Here is a 19,756-nt window from a genome sequence, read left to right as displayed (position 1 = left end):
AAGGTCTCGATCCTGTTTTTGCTAAAGAGCAGGCTTTGCAAAACGAGTGATGTGCCTTTGAAATAGTCAATGAGGCATAATGGGAGGGAGGTAGTGCTTCTGGTACTTCAGAAAAGCAATGACTGCATTTGAGCAATTCTAGAACCGACACCTTGCAGTGTGGCGGATTTTTCTCCCATTTTTCACTCGAAAGAAGGGATGTCCGTGTGAGTTTTTGAAAAATACGGATCATCATGTCACGACCTCGGTACCATAGGCGGTCATGCAAAAGCCTGTATGAGTCAATGTCCCACATTTCATTGTTGGTGACAGTATAGGATTCAATTATCCGAATCGTAGTGAGGTACATTCCACTAAATTGACTCATAAGTTTCTCTAAGATGTGTTTCCTTCCACAGTCATTAGATGTAATATCAAGGTATTCAGTTCCATTCGCACGGTGTGTTTTTACATGATGACCGTTGGCACAAATTGCTTTGAAACATTAACAAGGTTCGATTAGCTCTTTGTGCATATAGAGCGTCTGTGACTTGAAATGTTGCGCCATTAGGCAGCAAAAATTTGGCAGTTCCTCGCCATTTTATTAGTTTTGATAATCCAATCATCGTAGTCACAGAGGAATTATAGGCTATTAGTTCAATGAATAATTGCCTATTTCTTAATATTGTGTGGGTAGTCCCACTATCATCTAAGCACTCAAGTTCTCCTCGATTCATTCCTACAAATAAATGGGAGGTATTTAGAAAATATAACTCATATTCTTTAGAGTATTTCTATTTGCGTAGAATGGTATTCTTTTCATTCTAATAATTTTTTTCTCTAGATGTATTGCTTTACATCTTTATAGTGCTATGTCAAACCATGTAAATATGTGTAGTAAATAAATTTGAATAAATTCAGTGCTTCAGAATAAAATTCAAAATTTATTAATAAGCCAACGATAATCAAATCAAGGTCTTGTTCAGAAATCTTATTCATCAATCCATGATTGAAAATAAACTTTAAGACCAAACAATAGTCTAATTAAAAATGAGGCATTATGCCTTCACAACTGTCTTTGGAAAATAAAATGAATAAAGCAGATCAGTCAAGATTGAGATCATCCATTCACTTAGCAAGTTTCTCTTTACCATTGGAGTCTGCAACTGTAAGGTTGACGTCTAGGTCATGACCTCCTTCTTCCATATAGTGAGCCACTTGTTCTTTAGACTCTCTATACCTCTTGTAATTGGCTGCTACTCTGTTGTTTGCTTGGCAATTCTTGTACCAATGCCCAATGAATCCACACCTATAGCATGGTTCATTGTCAACTCTTTCCTTTGGCATCTTGTTTCTATGATCCCCATGTCCCTTTCCACGTGGGTAGGGATCAGCAAGTCTAAACCCCCTTGCATTGGAGTTATTTCCACCTTTCATTTTTCCATAATTAGCCTCGGGAATTTTCTTTGTCCCAGTGGGCCTGGCATTGTTATTCAAGAGAATCTTATTTTGTCTCTCAGCCACTTGCAGTAGGCTTATCAACTTATTGAAGGTTGTGATTCTTTTGTTGTCATAATCCAACTGATACTGGTTCGCTAGTATAAAAGCTGAATTAGGAAAGGTGGTAAGAGTCTTGTAGATCATATCATCTTCTGTGATTTCCCTTCCACAAAAATTGAGACGTGCCTTTAAGCGCAACATGTCCTTGTTGAAGTCATTGACATTTTTATAGTCAAGCAAGTGGATTCCATTCCACTGAACAGCCAGTCCTGGAAGCAAAGTATCGTGAATGTTCCCAAAACGTCCTTTAAGGGCATCCCACATTGCTTTGGGTGTCTTCAACTGAAGGTACTCCCAGTGTAGGCTAGGATCAATATGTCGCCTCAAAAAAATTAAGGCATCTGCTTTCACCTTATTAGATAGTTCATCATCTTTGGGATCAGTAATGGTGGCAGTGTAGTCTTTTGCCACAAAGGCAATTTCCATATCGGAAACCCAACGATGGTACTCAAGTCCTTCTGAGTCCAAGATGTCAAACTCAGGTCAAGTTGGATCAGCCATCTACATAAAACAAGAGAGAAGATATAAATTACGCAGTCATAAAGACATCCACGTAAATTATTTTCCAAACATATGAATTAGATTTCAAGACCAAGATTCGTAATGGTCACATTTTTTTTCGATGCTATGTGAAAATACTTTATCACAGTAAGTGTGTGTATAATGCACATGAATTTTCATTATCATGGCAAAATGGAATTTTATATGTTGTATTACAAAAATAACTATAACACATTTAATAATAAATAAAACATAGCATATATAAAAATAAACTACATGACATGCTCAAATTGCACAAACAAAATATATGCTGCATATAATAATAGCAATAATATATCATGCGTAAAGTAAAATGTAAACAATAGCATAATATAAAGGCATGCTTAGGAATAATTATATAAGAGTAAATAAAATTCACAAAACATGCTCACAATTGAATAATAAAAACATAAGCAATAAAATATAAAGCATGCTTAAACATAATTATAAATCATGCTTAAATATAATGATATAAAACATAAATAATAAGGCATGCTTAAGTATAAAGCATGCTTTGTTAAAATCATAAAATAAAATAAAGAAAACATACTTGATTTCGAGAAAATAAAACAATCCTAGCGCACGCGCGTGTTGATGCAGGCGTCCGTAGCGATGTTTTTGAGTTTGAGAAAACTGGGCCGCTTCCTCTTCTTTTCAGCAATGGATCACGGGGCCTTGTTTTTTTTTTTCTTTTTTTCTTGGCCACAGGGCCTGTTTCCCTTTTTTTTTTTTCTGGCCTGAGGGCCTTTTCTTTGGACCTTCTGTTTTTTTTTCTTGGACCGGGTCCCTACTCTTTTTTTTCATTGTTTTTTTTTTCTTCCTTCGTGTCCTCTTCTTCTTTCTATTCTCTGTTCTTCTTCTTTTTTTTTTTTTTTGCTTCTTCCTTCTACTATTCTTTTTTCGCTTCTTCCTCCGGCTTACCAGTTGCTGCTCACGGTGGACTGACGCGGAGGCTGCTACGCAGGGGTCAATAGCGGGGGCTGATGCGTGGGGAGGGGGGCGCTGAGCGAGCGCGCGGGCTGTTGCAAGCGGGGCTGGGCTGCTGGGCTGCGACTGCAAACACCGGACTTGCAAGGCGGAGGCGCTGCTGTGATGTGCAGGCAGGGACGGAGGCGCTGCTGCAGTTTGCTGGGTTGGGCTGGAGTCCCGTGTGTTGCGGCGTGTGTGCAGCGCTTGTGCAAGGCTGAGGCAGGGTCTGTAGGCTGTGTGATGGGCTGCAAGCTGGGCAGCAAGATCTCCGGCGTGCAGGGCTTCGTGGCTGGGGCCGGTGTTGGGGCTGGGAACGGCGAAGAATCCGATCTGGGCTGGGTGCTGCTGCTGTGTGTAGTGGTGAGGCCGGTCTAGCCGGCTGGACGGAATTTTTTTTTTTTTTGTTGAGAATTGTTGTTGTTTGTGGCGGCAGAAAAAGAAGAATTTCTTTTTCTTCTACGGTTTTGATTTGTTGTTCGACGGGAAGAAGAATGAAACTAGAAAATTAGATTTCTTTAGCTATTGGCTCTGAGCGTGCTAATAACGTGTAAAAGTAAAATGGAGATTGGAATTGGTCTACTCATTTCATTTCATAACCCCTTTATATAGGGAGAGAATTACAATGGAAAAAACAATTACAATGATGACATTAACTACTAATTGGTTCGTAATCCATGCTAATTGATGTTAATCGGTAATTGCTTGATTCCCTCTCCGTCAATCACTTTGACGAAGGCACACAATATGTTTTTCCTTTAACATATCTATTATTATTTCCTTCATTCTATAGTTGTATTATTATGAGATTAGTCTTTATTAATAAACATATATTTAATATTTAGAAAAAAATACTTATGTCAAAACAAGGATATAATGTTTCGTTTCATTATTTTGACAATATAAAAGAAAGCATTGGTGGAATTGTCATGAGATTTTAAATAAAAATGTCTCATATTCAAATCTTATCATTGTAGTTTTTTAATATTTTTAAAAACAAAATGAAATTTTGTGTTTACAACGGGCCGGCCCACAATATGTCGTGCTCGGGCAGTGCCGGGCCCATTATGGGCTCAGCAATGAAACTTGAGTAGTTGTGACATTTTGTGAACAGCATCTGACTGGTCAAGCTCAATAATGGAAATACAAGGAAAAAAAGTAGTGAATAGTCTTGACCGGTCAAGTTCAACGGGTGAACTTGCTCTTATAACATTACAACGAGACCCCAATCATAGTTTAATCCCAAAAGCAATATCATAGAATGACTACTGGGATGGCTTGGACTTGGGAGTGATCGACAGCATCGTGGAAGTTGGGTTTCTCTCTATCTATATAAAACCATTCAAGTTTCATACCTCTCCACAACCGCAAGTCCTTCACATCCCAAAATCTGAAAACTGAAATCACAAAGCAATGTACAGCCCTAGCAAACTGCATTTTCATTCTTCAAAACGTCATCATTTTTTGTTGAAGATGGTGTCTTACGAGTATGTTTTGGGTGGGGTCTTGGTTTCATTGCTGGGCTCTGTTTTCTTCATGATCATCAGCACTACTTTGGGGGGGAAAGAAACCATGCAAGGCTTCAAAGGGAGGTGTAAAAAGTAATGATAGGTTTGGGAACAGTGCGTTTCAGCCGAAAATAGAGATGAAAAGAACCGATGTAGTCATTGTCGGTGTCGGAGTTGCCGGTGCAGCTCTTGCTTACACTCTTGCCAGGGTCAGTTCATTATTGATTCTCAATAGCGGCTTATTTTTTATTTGGTACAGATGATATGGGATAATTTTTCATCTCTGGATTTGTGTTTGCTGGGTAATAATTTGAGTAGTCTAGTCCAAAATGTACTTGAAGTTTCATACTTCAGAATCAGTAGTAAGACAGGAACAGAGTATTTTAGCTTTTGCTAAGTCTTTGTACGTACCTGATTATAAGTAATATTTGAGAGGCTTAAGGCGTAGAATGTGTGAATTACATAGGCATTGACTGAAGTGGACCTTAAATCTATTGATGTAGTGGCTGAGCCATTAGCTTCATCTTTGATTTGGGATTTTGAGTTGAGCATACATGTGCTTCATGTTACAGGAAGGTCATCGTGTACATGTCATCGAAAGAGACTTGACTGAGCCAAACAGAATTGTTGGTGACCTGTTGCAGCCTGGGGGTTATCTCAAGTTGATTGAGTTGGATCTCGAGGGTGAGCAATCTCTCCCAGCCAATTTAGAACTCCTTTGTTTATTTATTGAATGTTTAGTATGAAGTGGTGAGACATTTGGTTTTAATCAATATCTGTTTGTGGCTGCAGATTGTGCAAATGAGTCCATTGATGCTTAGAAGGTGTTTGGCTATGCGCTTTACAAAGATGGCAAGGATATCAAACTGACTTATCCCTTAGAGAAATATAATTCAGATGTGGCCGGGAGAGGTTTCCACAATGGGCGTTTCATCCAAAGAATGAGTGAAAAAGCTATGACTCTTTCAAAGAATCCTCATTCCCTCTGACTATATCAAGTCTTTTATTCGTAGTGATTGTTGTATGTGATTACTTTGGTGAAACCTGTTTCAAGAGTTTCAATAGTTTATTCATGTCCCATGGAATTTCCATTGCAGTGTAGAATTGGAACAAGGATCAGTGACAACACTAATAGAGGAAAAGTGTTTAAGGAAGAAAGAATTCAAGAGAGATTGATGAGAGAATTGTATCTTCATTATTGAGAGTAGGAGCCCTATATATAGGGATTACAAAGTACATGTTCTAATATTACAAGGAAAACTAATCTGAGTAGGACTAGGAATTCTAGAACCTTCTCTCCTATTACAACCATGAAACTAATCCTAGTTTGATAAGGCACACAAAGTCAATTTTCCTTCAACACTCCCCCTTGTGCCGCTCAAACTTGGTAGTGATGCTTCATCTGTTGCCTCGTTAAAATCCTTACTAGAGTGAAAAACCATGTGCGACAAAAACAAGCTCGAGGAGGAGAAAAAGAGTACAACATGTCCTTTACTCTTCGAGATCGAACATGTAGACATCATGACTCCCCCTGATGTTAATATCTCCCCCTGATTACTACAATCATGGGAGTTCGGATAACTTTCTCAATTCGATGCACTTCACATGTTTCTCGAAGGTAGATTTAGGTAACGATCGAATTAGTGAATAAGTCCGCTACATTATCCTCTGATCGGATTTGATTCACTTCAATCTTTAGAAGTGATTGTTGTTGCTGATTATAAAAGAACTTAGACGATATATGCTTGGTGTTGTCACCCTTGATGAAACCTAACTTTATTTGCTCAATACAAGCTGCATTATCCTCATAAATGCATGTAGGTTCATCCGTGGTAGACTTCAAACCACAACTTCTTCGAAAATGTCTAATTACAGACCTTAGCCATATACATTCATGCATAGCTTCATGTAGAGTAGTAATCTCTGCATGATTTGAGGAACTAGCAACAAGGGTCTGTTTTGTAGACTCCAAGATATTGCAGTGCTTCCCATGGTAAAGCCATAACCCGTTTGGGAGTGACCTTTATGAGGGTCAGAGAGGTACCCTGCATCAGCAAAACTCATCAAAACATCATTGTCATTTTGATAGAGTGGAGGAGGGTGATGCCGGCCACCCTTGGTGGTGGCGGCGACAATGTTGCCTGCCATGGCATTTTGGACGATGGCTCTTGAGCCAATTTGGTCCAATCTCATCCTTCCGTCATTCCTTTTCTCTTTTTAGGGATAGAATAGGCCCATATCAATCGTACCTCTTAGGTATCGAAAGATTGTCTTTACACCAATCCAATGGTGGCGTGTTGACGTAGAGCTATATCGAGCTAACAAGTTCACTCTGAAGGAGATGTCTGGTCTTGTGCATTGAGCTAAGTACAATAATGCGCCTGTTGCACTTAAATAGGGCACTTCAGCCTCTAATGATTCTTCGTCCTCATCCTTTGGGCGAAACGGATATTTTACGGGCTCAAGACTACCGCCAATCATGGGAGTACTCACAGTCTTTGCTTTATCTTCATTGAATCACCTTAGGATTTTCTGAGTATATGCAAACTGATGGATCAAAATCCCATCACTACGGTACTCGAGTTCTAAACCGTGTTTTCCCAAGATCTTTCATCTCAAATTTGGATTTCAAGTATTTAGTTGTTTCCTTTAACTCATCTAGGCTGTGTTTGTTTGGTGGGACTGGACTGGATTGGAGTAGCTTATGTAAGAAAATTAGACTTATCCCACGTTTGGCACATATGAGGACTCAATTAAATGAGATACGAGAGTCCCCGCATCAGCTCCCAACCTTCTTACATAAACCCCCCAAAACTCATGGGACTAGGGAAGGCAGGGCTTCAACAACGCTCATTAGTCTCTCCTCTCTTTCGCGTGAAGCCTCATCTCTCCATCTCTTTTGCGCGAAGCCTCGTCTCCACTCTCGATCGCGCTTCATCCTGCTTGAACTACTCTTCTAGGTTCAATTTCTTGTCTCTCTGATGCTCCTTTTTCTTTGATTCTGATTCCCTCTTCCCTTCGACCCCGTCTAGCTTCTTCTTCTCTTGTATCTACTGTGATTTGTTAAATTAAAGACTATGGATTGATTTTCTATTAACAATTGTTTTTGGGTTGTAACAATTGGTGTCTGGGTAGCTTGATTTACTAAGAATTGATCAATTTCAAGACTGGGTTTTTTTTTCTTTTAACAACATCTGTGTTTTACCATGAGGTCTGGATTCCAGCTGCTGAAGGAGTCTTCAAGGACTTGGTCAAGAAAAGGGGTCTGGATTCCAAGTTCAAGATTGACTCTGCTGGCACCATTAATTACCATGAGGTATGACTTTAGATTCGACTACAACTGCTGTTTTAGTTTTTGATGCTGCAAGTGTTTGTTGGAGTCAGTTTGTTTAAGGTAGTTGTGTTTGTTAGTGTTAAAAAACGGGAAATCAAGCGGACCCAAGAATGAAGGCAGCAGCTAAAAGACATGGGATTGAGATAACATCTTTGTCCAGGCCAATCAAGCTGCCTGATTTTTGAAATTTCAATGTTATTCTTGCAATGGATACAAGCAAAACCGAGGTGTGTGATTATTATTATTATATATGGGAGCCCAAGAATCTTGATAGTTTGTCGGCGTAAAAGGTAGTTGCTCTGTGTAAGTGTTGTTACTTTGTTAGGTTTGGCTTTTTAGGAGTATTCGATTAAGGACTATTGGATTAGAAGGTAGTTTAGTTGATTTGATTAGTGTGCTTCATTTCGTTGTCATTTTGTTTGATTTTAGGTATATCATTATTCTACTTCTGAAAATGACTGATGCGAGATTGGTTTCCATTTAGTTCTGTTTTAGCTTCTTTAAGTGAAAAAAGGGAAGTGTTTAAAGGGACATCCTTATTACTGTTGTGTTCAAATAGAAAAAGAAGAGGAGCAATAGATCTAAGTTTGGTTTGGAGAGTAGGGATTGTAGGTTTGGAAATTCGTGTTTTTGCTGTTATGTTCTTCTTCTTTTAGTTTTGTTTGTGCTAGGGGTAGAGATATAGGTATTTGAATGGAATGGTTTTATTACTTTTGGTAACTTAAGAACTTTGATCAATTTCGGTGTTATATGATGATCATGATGACGAAGTATGGGGATGTAATTGTGGGATCATCGCTGTCTTCATTTGGACCCAATGAATCCATCAGCTCACATTTCTTCTCTTACATCTTATTCCCAGAATCTCTATGCTGGGTTGCTATCACTGTGTATTATATATATATATATATATATATATCGTAATATGATATTATAAGTAGCAGTAGCATATTAATTGTTAGTACTGTAAGAACCAAAGATTTTCACTATCTGCAATCTATAGTGTGTCAAACTTTACAGCATGTATATTTTTTACTGTGAAATTGTGAATTATTAGGAATGTGTTTTCAAAGAAGCAATCTTTTTGTTCTGTTTTGAATATTGTTTTCAAATGTCACGATTCCTGGAATCACATATATTCCTAATGTATATTTTTTTATGCATCTTTATCTATTAAAAATTTCATTCATTATTTTCTATGTAGTTTGAGCTTGAAGTCTGTCTATACTGAACAAGTTGGGCAGATGTTTGGAGAGTTAAACATTGTGCTCTGAGGTAAATATAATCAGTTAACTATTTTAATGCACTCAGTTTATCCCTTGCGATTCCTATCTGTATGCACTGTAATCATGATTAACAGTGTTAACTGAAATAATGTGAACATGACCAATTTGCATATTCACAGAAACACTAAGAGCGAAGTGGAGATCCATAGCAAGATTTGGATCAGATTTGGGAGGGATCTTTCTGGAAAAGAAGAGGTGTGGCTTACTTTTGATTTTTATGGATGTTGCATGCTTAGTTGATTGAATGTATATGAAAGAATTTTACAATCAGCTTGGTCAATTGTTTTGCTTCTAGAATAGTTGGTATTATGTTCGTCCTTAGTTGCTTTGCTTTCTGTTTGTCAATTGCATGTATTTATTTGTCCTGTTTTGGTTTAGCTATTTAAGCTGCTAATGGTTGTTGCTTATTTTTCCCAGGTTCATGTGCTTCCGTCCATTTGGGATCTTTACTTGGTTTCCAGAGCATTTTTCTCAGTTGTATTTGCACTTTGTTTTGTGCTATTTCATTTTCAGTTTCATGTTCATTGTAATTTTTCTTTCATAAAAGGTAAAGCTAATGTCCCACTCTTCCAACTGAAGTTTGTTTCTTTTGTATACAAAAAAAATGGAGTATTTAATTTTCTTGCCCTCTTTTATTTTTACTTTGAGTAAATGATGTTCCAAGCAAAAGCGGAGATAAGGAAAAAACAACCCCACAACAATGAGCGGGAGTAACAACTAGCACACAAACAAACATGAGATAGGATTATTTTGACTATTCTGCTCTTTAGTCCTAAGTAGTACCAAACATAGGTCTTGTATTAACATAACATATCCCAAGCTAAAAGAGTCCTAGACTATTATAGGAAATAAGGTGGGGGATGATAGTCCAACGTAACAAACATAGCCCTAGAGTTCCAATTAGGTTCAAGTCATCGACATAAACTGCTACGATTGCAAATACGAAACTTGTTCTTTTAATAAACGTGCATGGGCATATTTCATTGTTAATATATCCCTTCCCAATCAAGTAGTCACTTAGACGGCTATACCACATCTGTTCGGATTGTTTTAATCCATATAGTGAGCGTTTTAATCTTATTGAAAATGCGCTCCGTGGTTTAGAGCCATTTGACTTGGGTAATTGAAGTCCATTTGGAACCTTCATATATATCTCTGAATCTAGATCCCCATAGATATATGCTGTAACCATATCCATAAGCTGCATGTCAAGTTTTTCAAAAACTACCAAACTGACAAGGTAGCGGAACATTATAACGTCCATTACGAGAGAATATGTCTCCTCGTAGTCGATTCTAGGGCGTTGTGAGAAACCTTGCGCCACGAGGCGGGCTTTATATCTAACCACCTCATTTTTCTCATTACGCTTTCTAACAAAGACCCATTTATGGCCAACAAGTTTTACATTTGGGGGTGTCTGCGTTATAGGCCCAAATACCTGTCTCTTTGCTAGTGAATCTAATTCAGCCTGGATCGCATCTTTCCATTTAGGCCAATCCGCTCTTCGTTGACATTCTTTGATAGAGCGAGGTTCGATATCATCATATTCTATAATTTCTTTTGCAACATGATATGCAAATGCATCATCAATAGCCGTAGAATTTCTATCCATCATCTCATGTACACTAATGTAATTCATGAAGATCTCTCTATTATCTGGAATTGGTTATGACATTGGAGCGTCCCCCAATGATGTCTTTTGGACGTAACCATAATCCAAGATATTCTCATGAGATGGATTATTTACATCGATGATTAATGGATTATTTTGTGCCAAACTTGCTTTCTTTTTTGGGCGAGAATCCATCGAACCTATAGGCCTCCCGCGCTTCCTGGCAGGAGCCGTGGGCCTGACCAGCGTCACCCTTATAGGGGACATTGGCACATGCTCATGTACTCTTGAGGTGGCGTCATGCCCTATAGTTTTAGGGACATTAATCCTTGCAGGCAAGTTTGCAGCAGGTATGTGTGATCTCTTCACTTTAGCTATATCAGAAAAATCATCAGGCATCAATTCTGCTACGTTTTGAAGATTGAGAATTCTCCGTACTTTAATTTCGAACTGTGCGGTTCGGGGATCAAGATGAGACAGAGTGGTGACAGACCACGATAATTCCTGTCGTTCCTGTTGAACATTTGTGTTCTTATCTCCCCCTAACGACGGGAAGACTGTCTCACCGAAGTGACAATCCGCGAATCGAGCGGTAAAGAGATCGTCTGTCAAGGGTTCTAAGTAGCGGACAATCGTTGGAAAATCATATCCAACATAAATGTGTAATCATCTTTGAGGACCCATTTTGGTGCGCTGTGGTGGCGCAATAGGCATATAAACTGCACACTCAAATATGCGTAAGTGTGAGACATTAGGCTCATACCCAGTCACCATCTGGGACGCAGAAAAGGGTTGAGTGGCAGTGGGACTCAGATGATAAGCACAGCTACATGCAATATTGCATAGCCCCAAGCAGAAATAGGGAGATTAGTGCGCATTACCAATGCCCTAGCGACCATTTGTAGTCGTTTAATGGCGGCTTCTGCAAGACCATTTTAGGTGTGAACATGAGGAACTAGATGTTCAACATCAATCCCAATGGACATGCAATAATCATCAAAAGTTTTTGATGTAAACTCCCCAGCGTTGTCTAATCTTATAGACTTAATATGATGATTAGGGTGGTGAGCCCTTAACTTAATAATTTGTGCTAGGAGTTTAGCAAACGTAACGTTCCTTGTGGACAATAGCATGACATGTGACCAGCGTGTCGATGCATCAACCAACACCATAAAATATCGAAATGGTCTGCATGGTGGTTGAATAGGTCCACAAATATCACCTTGGTTTCTTTGTAAGAATGATATATTTTCTTTAGTGTCCTTTGCATAGGATGGTCTCGATCATAATTTTGCTAAAGAGCAGGCTTTGCAGAACGAATGATGGGCTTTAGAAATGACCAATGAGGATTTTGGTTGAGCCACGAAGTCATAATTGACTTTAGAAGTAGAAGGAGGAGTCAAACAATGGTCCATGGCGTCAAAGCCGTTGCCATAGGGGGTAGACGGCGCCGACCCTAAGTGGCCGGTCTTGCATAATCTTGGCGCCGTGAGGCGCAGGTGCATCTCCTCGAACCAATTTTTGGTTTTTACTTCTCTTCGTTCTGAAGAATGGATGTCTGTGTGAAATCTTTAATATACGGATCATCATATCACGACCTGGGTGTCCCAGACGGTCATGCCAAAGCCTATATGTGTCAGAATCCCATAAATCATCTCTCATAACATTGGATTCAATTAGTCGAATAGTGGTTGCATACAACCCACTAAATCGACACATAAGTTTCTCTAAGACTCTTTTATGTCCGTAGTCATTAGAGGTGATACAAAGGAACTCTTGTCCATTCTCACAATGTGTTTCCACTGAAAATCATTGGCTCTTATATCTTTGAAGCTCAAAAGGGTTCTTTCAGCCCTAGGAGTGTAGAGAGCTTCAGTGACATTAATGATTGTGTCATGTGGCAACAAGAATTGAGCTGGTCCTAGACCATGAATCAATATTAGATGACCCTGCCATCGTAGGCACTGAAGATCGAGTAGGGGACATCTCAAGAAATAACTGCCTATTTCGAAGTATGGTGTGTGTAGTAGCACTATCCACGAGGCATTCTAGCTCTCCGGGAAATATACTTGAATGAATAAAGTTTGAATCAAAATCGACACTTTATTTCAATGAAAACCAATGATTACGTCAAAGTTTCTAAATTTAATCCAAAAAGGATAATCAAGCTTAGAAAAGTAGTAGTTATTCAATCCGTTTGGTAATTCCAATTTGGTTGTGACCAGGTAAGGTAAGGCGAGATTTTGGTGGAGCGTTGCTCACTTTTAAAACCGTTCTCTCAGTTTAAACCTATCCTAGACATCGCAATTACTCTTGAGTATGCCTAGTGAGAAAGAGTTAAACCATTGTCTTTATTGATAGTGTCCAAACTTTTTGGATTTGGATTGAAACTAATAACGTTTATACGGTCAAATTTTTATGTTTACGAACGCTCTTAGTCCGTAGCCTACGAACGCTCTTAGTTCATAAAAATCGATACTCACGGACGCTCTTAGTCCAAAGATCATGACCGCTCTTAGTTCGTATATAGCGTGAATCCCCACGATTCTGCTTTTAGCAAATCGAACCCACATTATAGAAAGGTAGGATGTAGAGGAAGAGATTTTGTAAGTCCTCGAAGAAAAGTAAATTTAAATTTCAAAAACGGGAACAACTTACTTGTGAAAACTTACTCATGAATTTCGGAACTTGAAATTCTCAATACACGCACGTGTTGATGCAGGCGTGTAGGATTACAGGCATGCTATCGATTCTGGGTTGGGGATTGCAAACTATCTTTCAATCTCTGCTGTGTGGCCGATACAGGTCTGGCCGAGGTAAGCCGAGGAGCTGGCCGACGGATGCATGAGCAGGGGCGCATAGGCGTTGCAAGGGCAACCATGCAGATGAGGCTAGCATGGGCTAGGAGCTGCTGCAGTGATGCTTGAAGGTGGCAGCAGCAGTTTTCAAGGACTTTTTTTTTGTTGAAATTATGAGCAGATTTGCCTCTGAACAGCTTTCACTTCGATTAGTGTATAGGTACAACTCTGATATGGCTGAAATTCGGAGGTCAAATAGAAGAGACAGAGACAAACAACTTTGATGAAGGAAGCATTTTGATATGAGATCCCTATCAGGATGTTTTGGGGCTTGCAAGCAGGCTTATCTGCACAAGAACTAGAGTCCTGCTGTGCTGCAGGGGCAGTAGGCGTGCGGCGATGCTGCAGGGGTAGTAGGTTGTACAAGGGTGCATAAGGACTGTAGGGGAAGCATGCAGGTGGGCAGCAACAGCTAGTCTAGCACGGGCTAGGTGCAACGGTGAAAAGGTGATGTTTGCAGAATTTTCTAGCTTTGGATTTTTTATCTCAAGGTTAGGGCTCGTGCTGATAACGTGTTTTAGCAAGAAAGAATTCAAGAGAGATTGATGAGAGAATTGTATCTTCATTATTGAGAATAGGAGCTCTATATATAGGGATTACAAAGTACATGTTCTAATGTTATAAGGAAAACTAATCTGAGTAGGACTACGAATTCTAGAACCTTCTCTCCTATTACAACCATGAAATTAATCCTAGTTTGATAAGGCACACAAAGTCGATTTTCCTTCAACAAAAAGGGCATTATCAAAGGGGTGATTTACAAGAACAAGGCTCGAGAGGAGATGAGAACATATGCTCCACTAACAATCGTGTGTGATGGCTGCCTTTCAAATCTGCGCAAGTCTCTCAGTGCACCAAAGGTAACAATGGGATACCAACCTTGGTAAAATCCAACATTTGAACTCAATTTTACCACAGGAGCGTTTATTCTTTTGTGAGACAAATAGAGTTATTCGTTACTGTTGCAGGTTGAAAGTCCCTCTTGTTTTGTTGGTTTGATCTTGGAGAACTGTGACCTTCCACACTCAAATCATGGACATGTGATTTTGGGAGACCCTTCACCCATACTCTTTTATCCTATCAGTAGCACCGAGGTAAGTTGTCTGGTGGATGTACCTGGAACAAAAGTACCTTCAATAGCTAGTGGTGAAATGGCAACTATTTGAAAATTGTGGTGGCTCCTCAGGTATCTGTCAATAACTTTCTTGACTTGATTAGTTGACACTTGATAGTTAATACACATACCCACCTGAACTGAACTAATCTGAGGACTACTTGTATTTCAGATTCCCCCACAACTGCACAATGCTTTTATGGCCGCAGTCGAGAAGGGAAACATCAGAAAATGCAAAACAAAAGCATGGCTGCTAATCCTGTCCCTACTCCTGGTGCAATTTTATTAGGGGATGCATTCAACATGAGGCATCCTTTAACAGGAGGAGGAATGACCGTTGCTCTTTCAGACATTGTTCTTCTCCGTGATCGTCTTAGACCCATACGTGATCTCCATGATGCACCTGCTTTGTGCAATTACCTTGAATCATTCTACACACTGCGCAAGGTAACTAAAATGTCCTTTTTATGCAATTGTCTGTTACAATGTGACATTGTTTTTGGTTTCTTCTTTGCTGATAGTGTGCTTGGTTTTGCAGCCTGTGTCATCTACCATAAACACATTGGCAGGTGCTTTGTACAAGGTGTTTTGTGCATCACCGGATCCAGCAAGACAGGAAATGCGTGAAGCATGTTTTGGCTATTTGAGCTTTGGAGGTGTCTGTTCATATGGACCAGTGTCTCTTCTCTCTGGTCTTAACCCTCAACCAATGCACTTGCACTACCACAAAACTGAGCTATAAACACCATTCATAATGGTGTGGATTGAAGTAAAAGACAACAATGATTGGTGTGTAATGGCAATAGTCACCATCTTAGACACCAAAATTTGAAGGGTAGCCATTGTTGGCGTGACAAAGACTCAAAAATGCACTATCATTTTTTGGTGACTTTCAAACTGTGGGCCCCATCATCAGAAAACACACTATCTAACAATGGTGACTGCAATATTTCAAATTTAAAAAAAAAATGAAAATTAATATACAACCTCAATAGTTGTTATCAAATCACTTTTGTGAAAGAAAAAATAAACAAATCTAGGCATGATATCTGCAACTTCCACTTCTCCATGGATGACTACATAAACAAGCCACATAAACAAAGATCACATCTACAATTCATAGATCATAGTCATGACTGCAAGTAATATTCTCCAAGACTGAAAAAGATCAGAGAAAGATGTTAATTTCAACCTGCCCAAAGGATCGCCATCTAGAATATCAGTTCCAGCATTGTAGATTATGAACACAAGAGCAAAATTATGAGCAGCAACCTAACATTCATATAAAGTTATTGAGTTCACATGGAAGTACTTTTAATCAAATAATTACACAACCAAACAGTGTCTAGAAGAAAAACTATTGCTAAAGACTGTCATATAGAAAACGGCAGCACATGACTTGTAAGTATATACCTCAAGAGCTTCATCTAACTTTCTCGAGTACTCTCAAGGGATTATGTTACACAAAGCCATGGACAAAACAACTACAATCTGATATGATGATGGGATAACGAAGACTCACCGCTCCTTCAATCCTGAAAATGTGGGCTGCTATGCATGGAGACCCTGTTTCTGCTTGGAATCTGCAGAGGAGCAAGCATTGTTATAGAAAAGATAGGTTAAAGATGTGGACAACCAAACAGTTAGAGCAGCGAGCTTACATTAGGAGAGAGACCCGCAGCAAACCAATGCCCACCACCAGGATGATGATCTACCCTTATGTTTTGAGCAACAGGCTAAGAGAAGAGAAGAGCGCAATGAGCACAAAAACCATGAAGAAGAGAAAACGAAAATAGAAGTAGTTAGTATTAACAAATACAAACCTACTTGTCTTCCATTCATTGTTTCTTTTTTCCGTTGATCTAGATAAAGCAGAAATGCAGGATATGAACAAATCTTAAGAACCGAACCATATAATACTGAAATTACTCACTGAAGTAAATAACTCTTGAATGTCAGCAATCATGGTTCACATAAAAACCTATGATTTAAACAAATAACTGTTCAATGTTCAATGCAGCAAATAATTGTTCCTATAAAATTCATACCTGAATCCAAAGTAACAGAAGCTGATAGCACACTGTTCCCAGTGCCTACAGAATCAAACAATTGAATTTAGACAATTGTAGAGCAGCATTATCACACAAACTTGATCTGAATACGAAAAAGAAAAGCACCTAAAACAGACGAAACCAAAAATCAAGATAATAAACTGTGACAGGTCTACCTGAATAACAATAAGAGATGAAGATAATGTTAATCAACAGACAGAAGAACAATGGCAGTGAAACGATACAAAATTCCGTCGAACACAATCTACAAAACCCAAAAAAAAAAAAACAATAATGAGATCATGAAAGTAATTATAAAACAGATAAAACAAAAGCCAAAAAACAATTCACATGTATTAAGATAGACCCTCCCCTATTCCTAAATTGAAATTCAGTGATACCTAAATAAAATCAAAATACTCAAACGATCTTACATGAAAATCATCGCAAACCTCAAATGTAAAACCAAAATCTTACCTAAAAGTGAATATAATGTGAATATAATCCAAATACAAACTGGACATCATTGAATCAGAAAAAACCTTTTAAAACAACTCATTGTAAAATAACAAAAATTAAACTGAATTTAAACTGCCCAAAGATTGCAAACAAATTTATAACCTCTTTCATAAAAACTACATTGCTCCTCCCTAGAGATTGCAGACAAATTTACAACAAATAATGAATTGAAAACAATAACAATAGGCAAATCGATAAGCCCTTGCATGAAAACTATACTGCTCCTCCCTAACTAAATTGCAGACCAATGAGTGCAAACTAACAAACTACTCCTCCTTAAAAGCAAAGAAGATACAGCTCCCCAACAAATGACACCACCTTAAAGTGTATAAATTTAAGCAAAGGACATTAATCTTATCTAGGCCAAAAGTTGTATAAATTTCAGCCTTATCACACAAAATAAGCCAAGCTAGTAAAAGTTGCACCCTTTCCAACCCTATGCCGATGCAAATTGCAAGGAATTCTCAAGTGATAAAACCTTGATCTTCTACTTCCAAGTTTCAAGTAAAGATGGGAGAGGGAAAAAAAAAAAAAGGAAAAACACATAATTCAAGCAGAACAGTAGACAAATATGATCATTCACAAAACACAGCAAAGAAATTAGCCATTTTGTTCAAATCCCCGAAATTTCTTGCTATTATGAACCGCCACAGAACACACCCTTACAAACACAAAAGGAGAAAATTAAAAGAGCTAGAGAGCAACCCAAATGACGCAAACACTCATCCTAGGAATGACTTTTTAGTCATTCCTCAACTACAAAGTGAAGTTTGTCACATTTGTAATAATCAAAATCATTTCAATTTCAACACAAAGTAGTCGAAACAAAGAGAAAAGGTCAAATGTATAGTACCCATCCGTGGCGGGTGTATACTCCGACAATCTTCTTCTCGCAATGAACGGCCCAGCAAGACCCGTCTAATATCCCACACCGATTTCTCCAGATGCTCCAACATAAACTTCACCATCGGAGCAGATCCAAACTCGATTAAGACTGATGCTCCAGCAGAAACTTCACCGTCGGAGCAGATCGAAAATTGATTTCTCCAGATGCTCCAGCAGAAACTTCACCATCGGAGCAGATCCAAAATCGATAGTGGGGGATCTGCATGGATTTTGGATCTACTACCTTGTTCATGATTGAGAGATTGAGAGATCGAGAGATACAGGAAGGAGAAGGAGATTGAGAGATTGAGAGATCGAGAGATACAGGAAGGAGAAGGAGAGAGAGAGAGAGAGAGAGAGAGAGAGAGAGAGAGAGAGAGAGAGAGAGAGAGAGAGAGAGGAATTAGCGTTTTGTTTCTGAGGAGAGGGCTTTGCCCTTGATTTCACCTTATCAGCTTATCTACACAAAGACGCGTTTGGTGAGTTGTGAATAGTTAGACAAATATTTGTTTTAAATTGCAAGGACAAGTTTGTGGGCTTTGGTGAGTGTCGGACCAAAGAAAAAAAAGGAATGGTGAGTATTTTTTGGGTGCTGTCACCATTGATGTAATTGTGGGGATTGAATGGTATCTATAGGCCATATTTGTTGTAGTGTTGTTTCTCCATTTCTTTGCTATTGCTATATATGGTGTCGGCCGCTTAATGCTTCCGTTCCCTTCACCTAAACGCATGTGGCTCGGGTTTCGATTGATCTTGGTATGGCAACAAAAATACTTTTCACTACTTTCTTATCAACATGTTTTGTCAATTACACATTTGCATTTACACATAACTGGACGCTTATTCAAATCTTTCTGGTTTTCTATTTTCAGAGTGCATCAGGCATCATATTCCCCATTATAAAGGGTGAAGGAGTTAGACAGATGTTCTTTCCTGCCACAGTACCAGCATATTACAGATCGCTTCCTGTTCATTGAAGAAATGGAAACTAGTATATATGTAGAGAAAAAACAAATGTTAGCCAGATTTTTTTGTTTTATTGATTTGATAAACCAATTTGCAACTAATATAAATCAGTATTCCACCCAAAAAGTAAAGATCAAAAGGGGGGTCAATGCTGATAGTAGAAGATTCCCAAAACATGTTCTTAATTCTTTTAAGACTTGTTTCCTGTTCTGTGATAGGAACAAGCTAGGTTTCACATGATACATTGTAATGCCTCCCAATTTCTTTTGAAAGGAGAGAATGCAAATACATATCCCATTATGACCCAAGGTTGGTCATTAACAGGCCTGAATTTTAAAAGTTAATTAAGTGCCAAATAGCAAGTTGCATTTCTTTTTGCTGAACTATATAAAGAAAAATTCTGAACCATTCATCAGCATAAACCAAGTTCCTAGAAGAACAACGTAAAAACCAATTTACTGGTTCAAAAAAAAAAAAACTAAAAATCAATCGAAATAAAACAAATGTATTGAACGGTGTGTGTTGCTAACTTTCTAACGCTAACCTCCCCCAATCAAAAAAAAAAAAAAAAACAGATA

The 19,756-nt window shown here is 38.6% G+C and overlaps 2 protein-coding genes across 14 annotated transcripts; one reads left to right on the top strand and one right to left on the bottom strand.

Annotated features, from left to right (window-relative positions):
• Positions 1-15,003: 15,003 nt before the first annotated feature.
• On the top strand, positions 15,004-15,499 carry LOC112199384 (squalene monooxygenase SE2). The gene is made up of 2 exons (XM_024340412.1): positions 15,004-15,204; positions 15,296-15,499. The coding sequence occupies exons 1-2, from the start codon at positions 15,004-15,006 to the stop codon at positions 15,497-15,499; spliced, it is 405 nt and encodes a 134-aa protein (XP_024196180.1).
• On the bottom strand, positions 15,497-18,766 carry LOC112198452. Of its 13 annotated transcripts, none has more exons than XR_005809457.1 (7): positions 18,181-18,766; positions 16,985-17,073; positions 16,806-16,850; positions 16,581-16,689; positions 16,419-16,493; positions 16,280-16,340; positions 15,497-15,915 (listed from the first exon to the last, which is right to left on the bottom strand). XR_005809457.1 is itself a non-coding variant. In XM_040517836.1 (6 exons), the coding sequence occupies exons 1-5, from the start codon at positions 18,293-18,295 to the stop codon at positions 16,287-16,289; spliced, it is 324 nt and encodes a 107-aa protein (XP_040373770.1). In that variant the 5' UTR covers positions 18,296-18,766; the 3' UTR covers positions 15,497-15,915; positions 16,280-16,286. The 13 variants fall into 13 exon arrangements, 3 of the variants coding, with proteins under 3 accessions (XP_040373770.1, XP_040373771.1, XP_040373772.1); XR_005809460.1 differs by having other exon boundaries at positions 16,585-16,689; XR_005809452.1 differs by lacking the exon at positions 16,985-17,073 and adding an exon at positions 15,950-16,029 and having other exon boundaries at positions 15,497-15,833; positions 16,171-16,340; positions 16,585-16,619.
• Positions 18,767-19,756: the final 990 nt, after the last annotated feature.

The sequence above is a fragment of the Rosa chinensis genome, chromosome 4, assembly GCF_002994745.2.
Source record: "Rosa chinensis cultivar Old Blush chromosome 4, RchiOBHm-V2, whole genome shotgun sequence".
Lineage (NCBI taxonomy): Eukaryota > Viridiplantae > Streptophyta > Magnoliopsida > Rosales > Rosaceae > Rosa > Rosa chinensis.
This window is presented reverse-complemented; position numbering and strand designations above follow the sequence as displayed.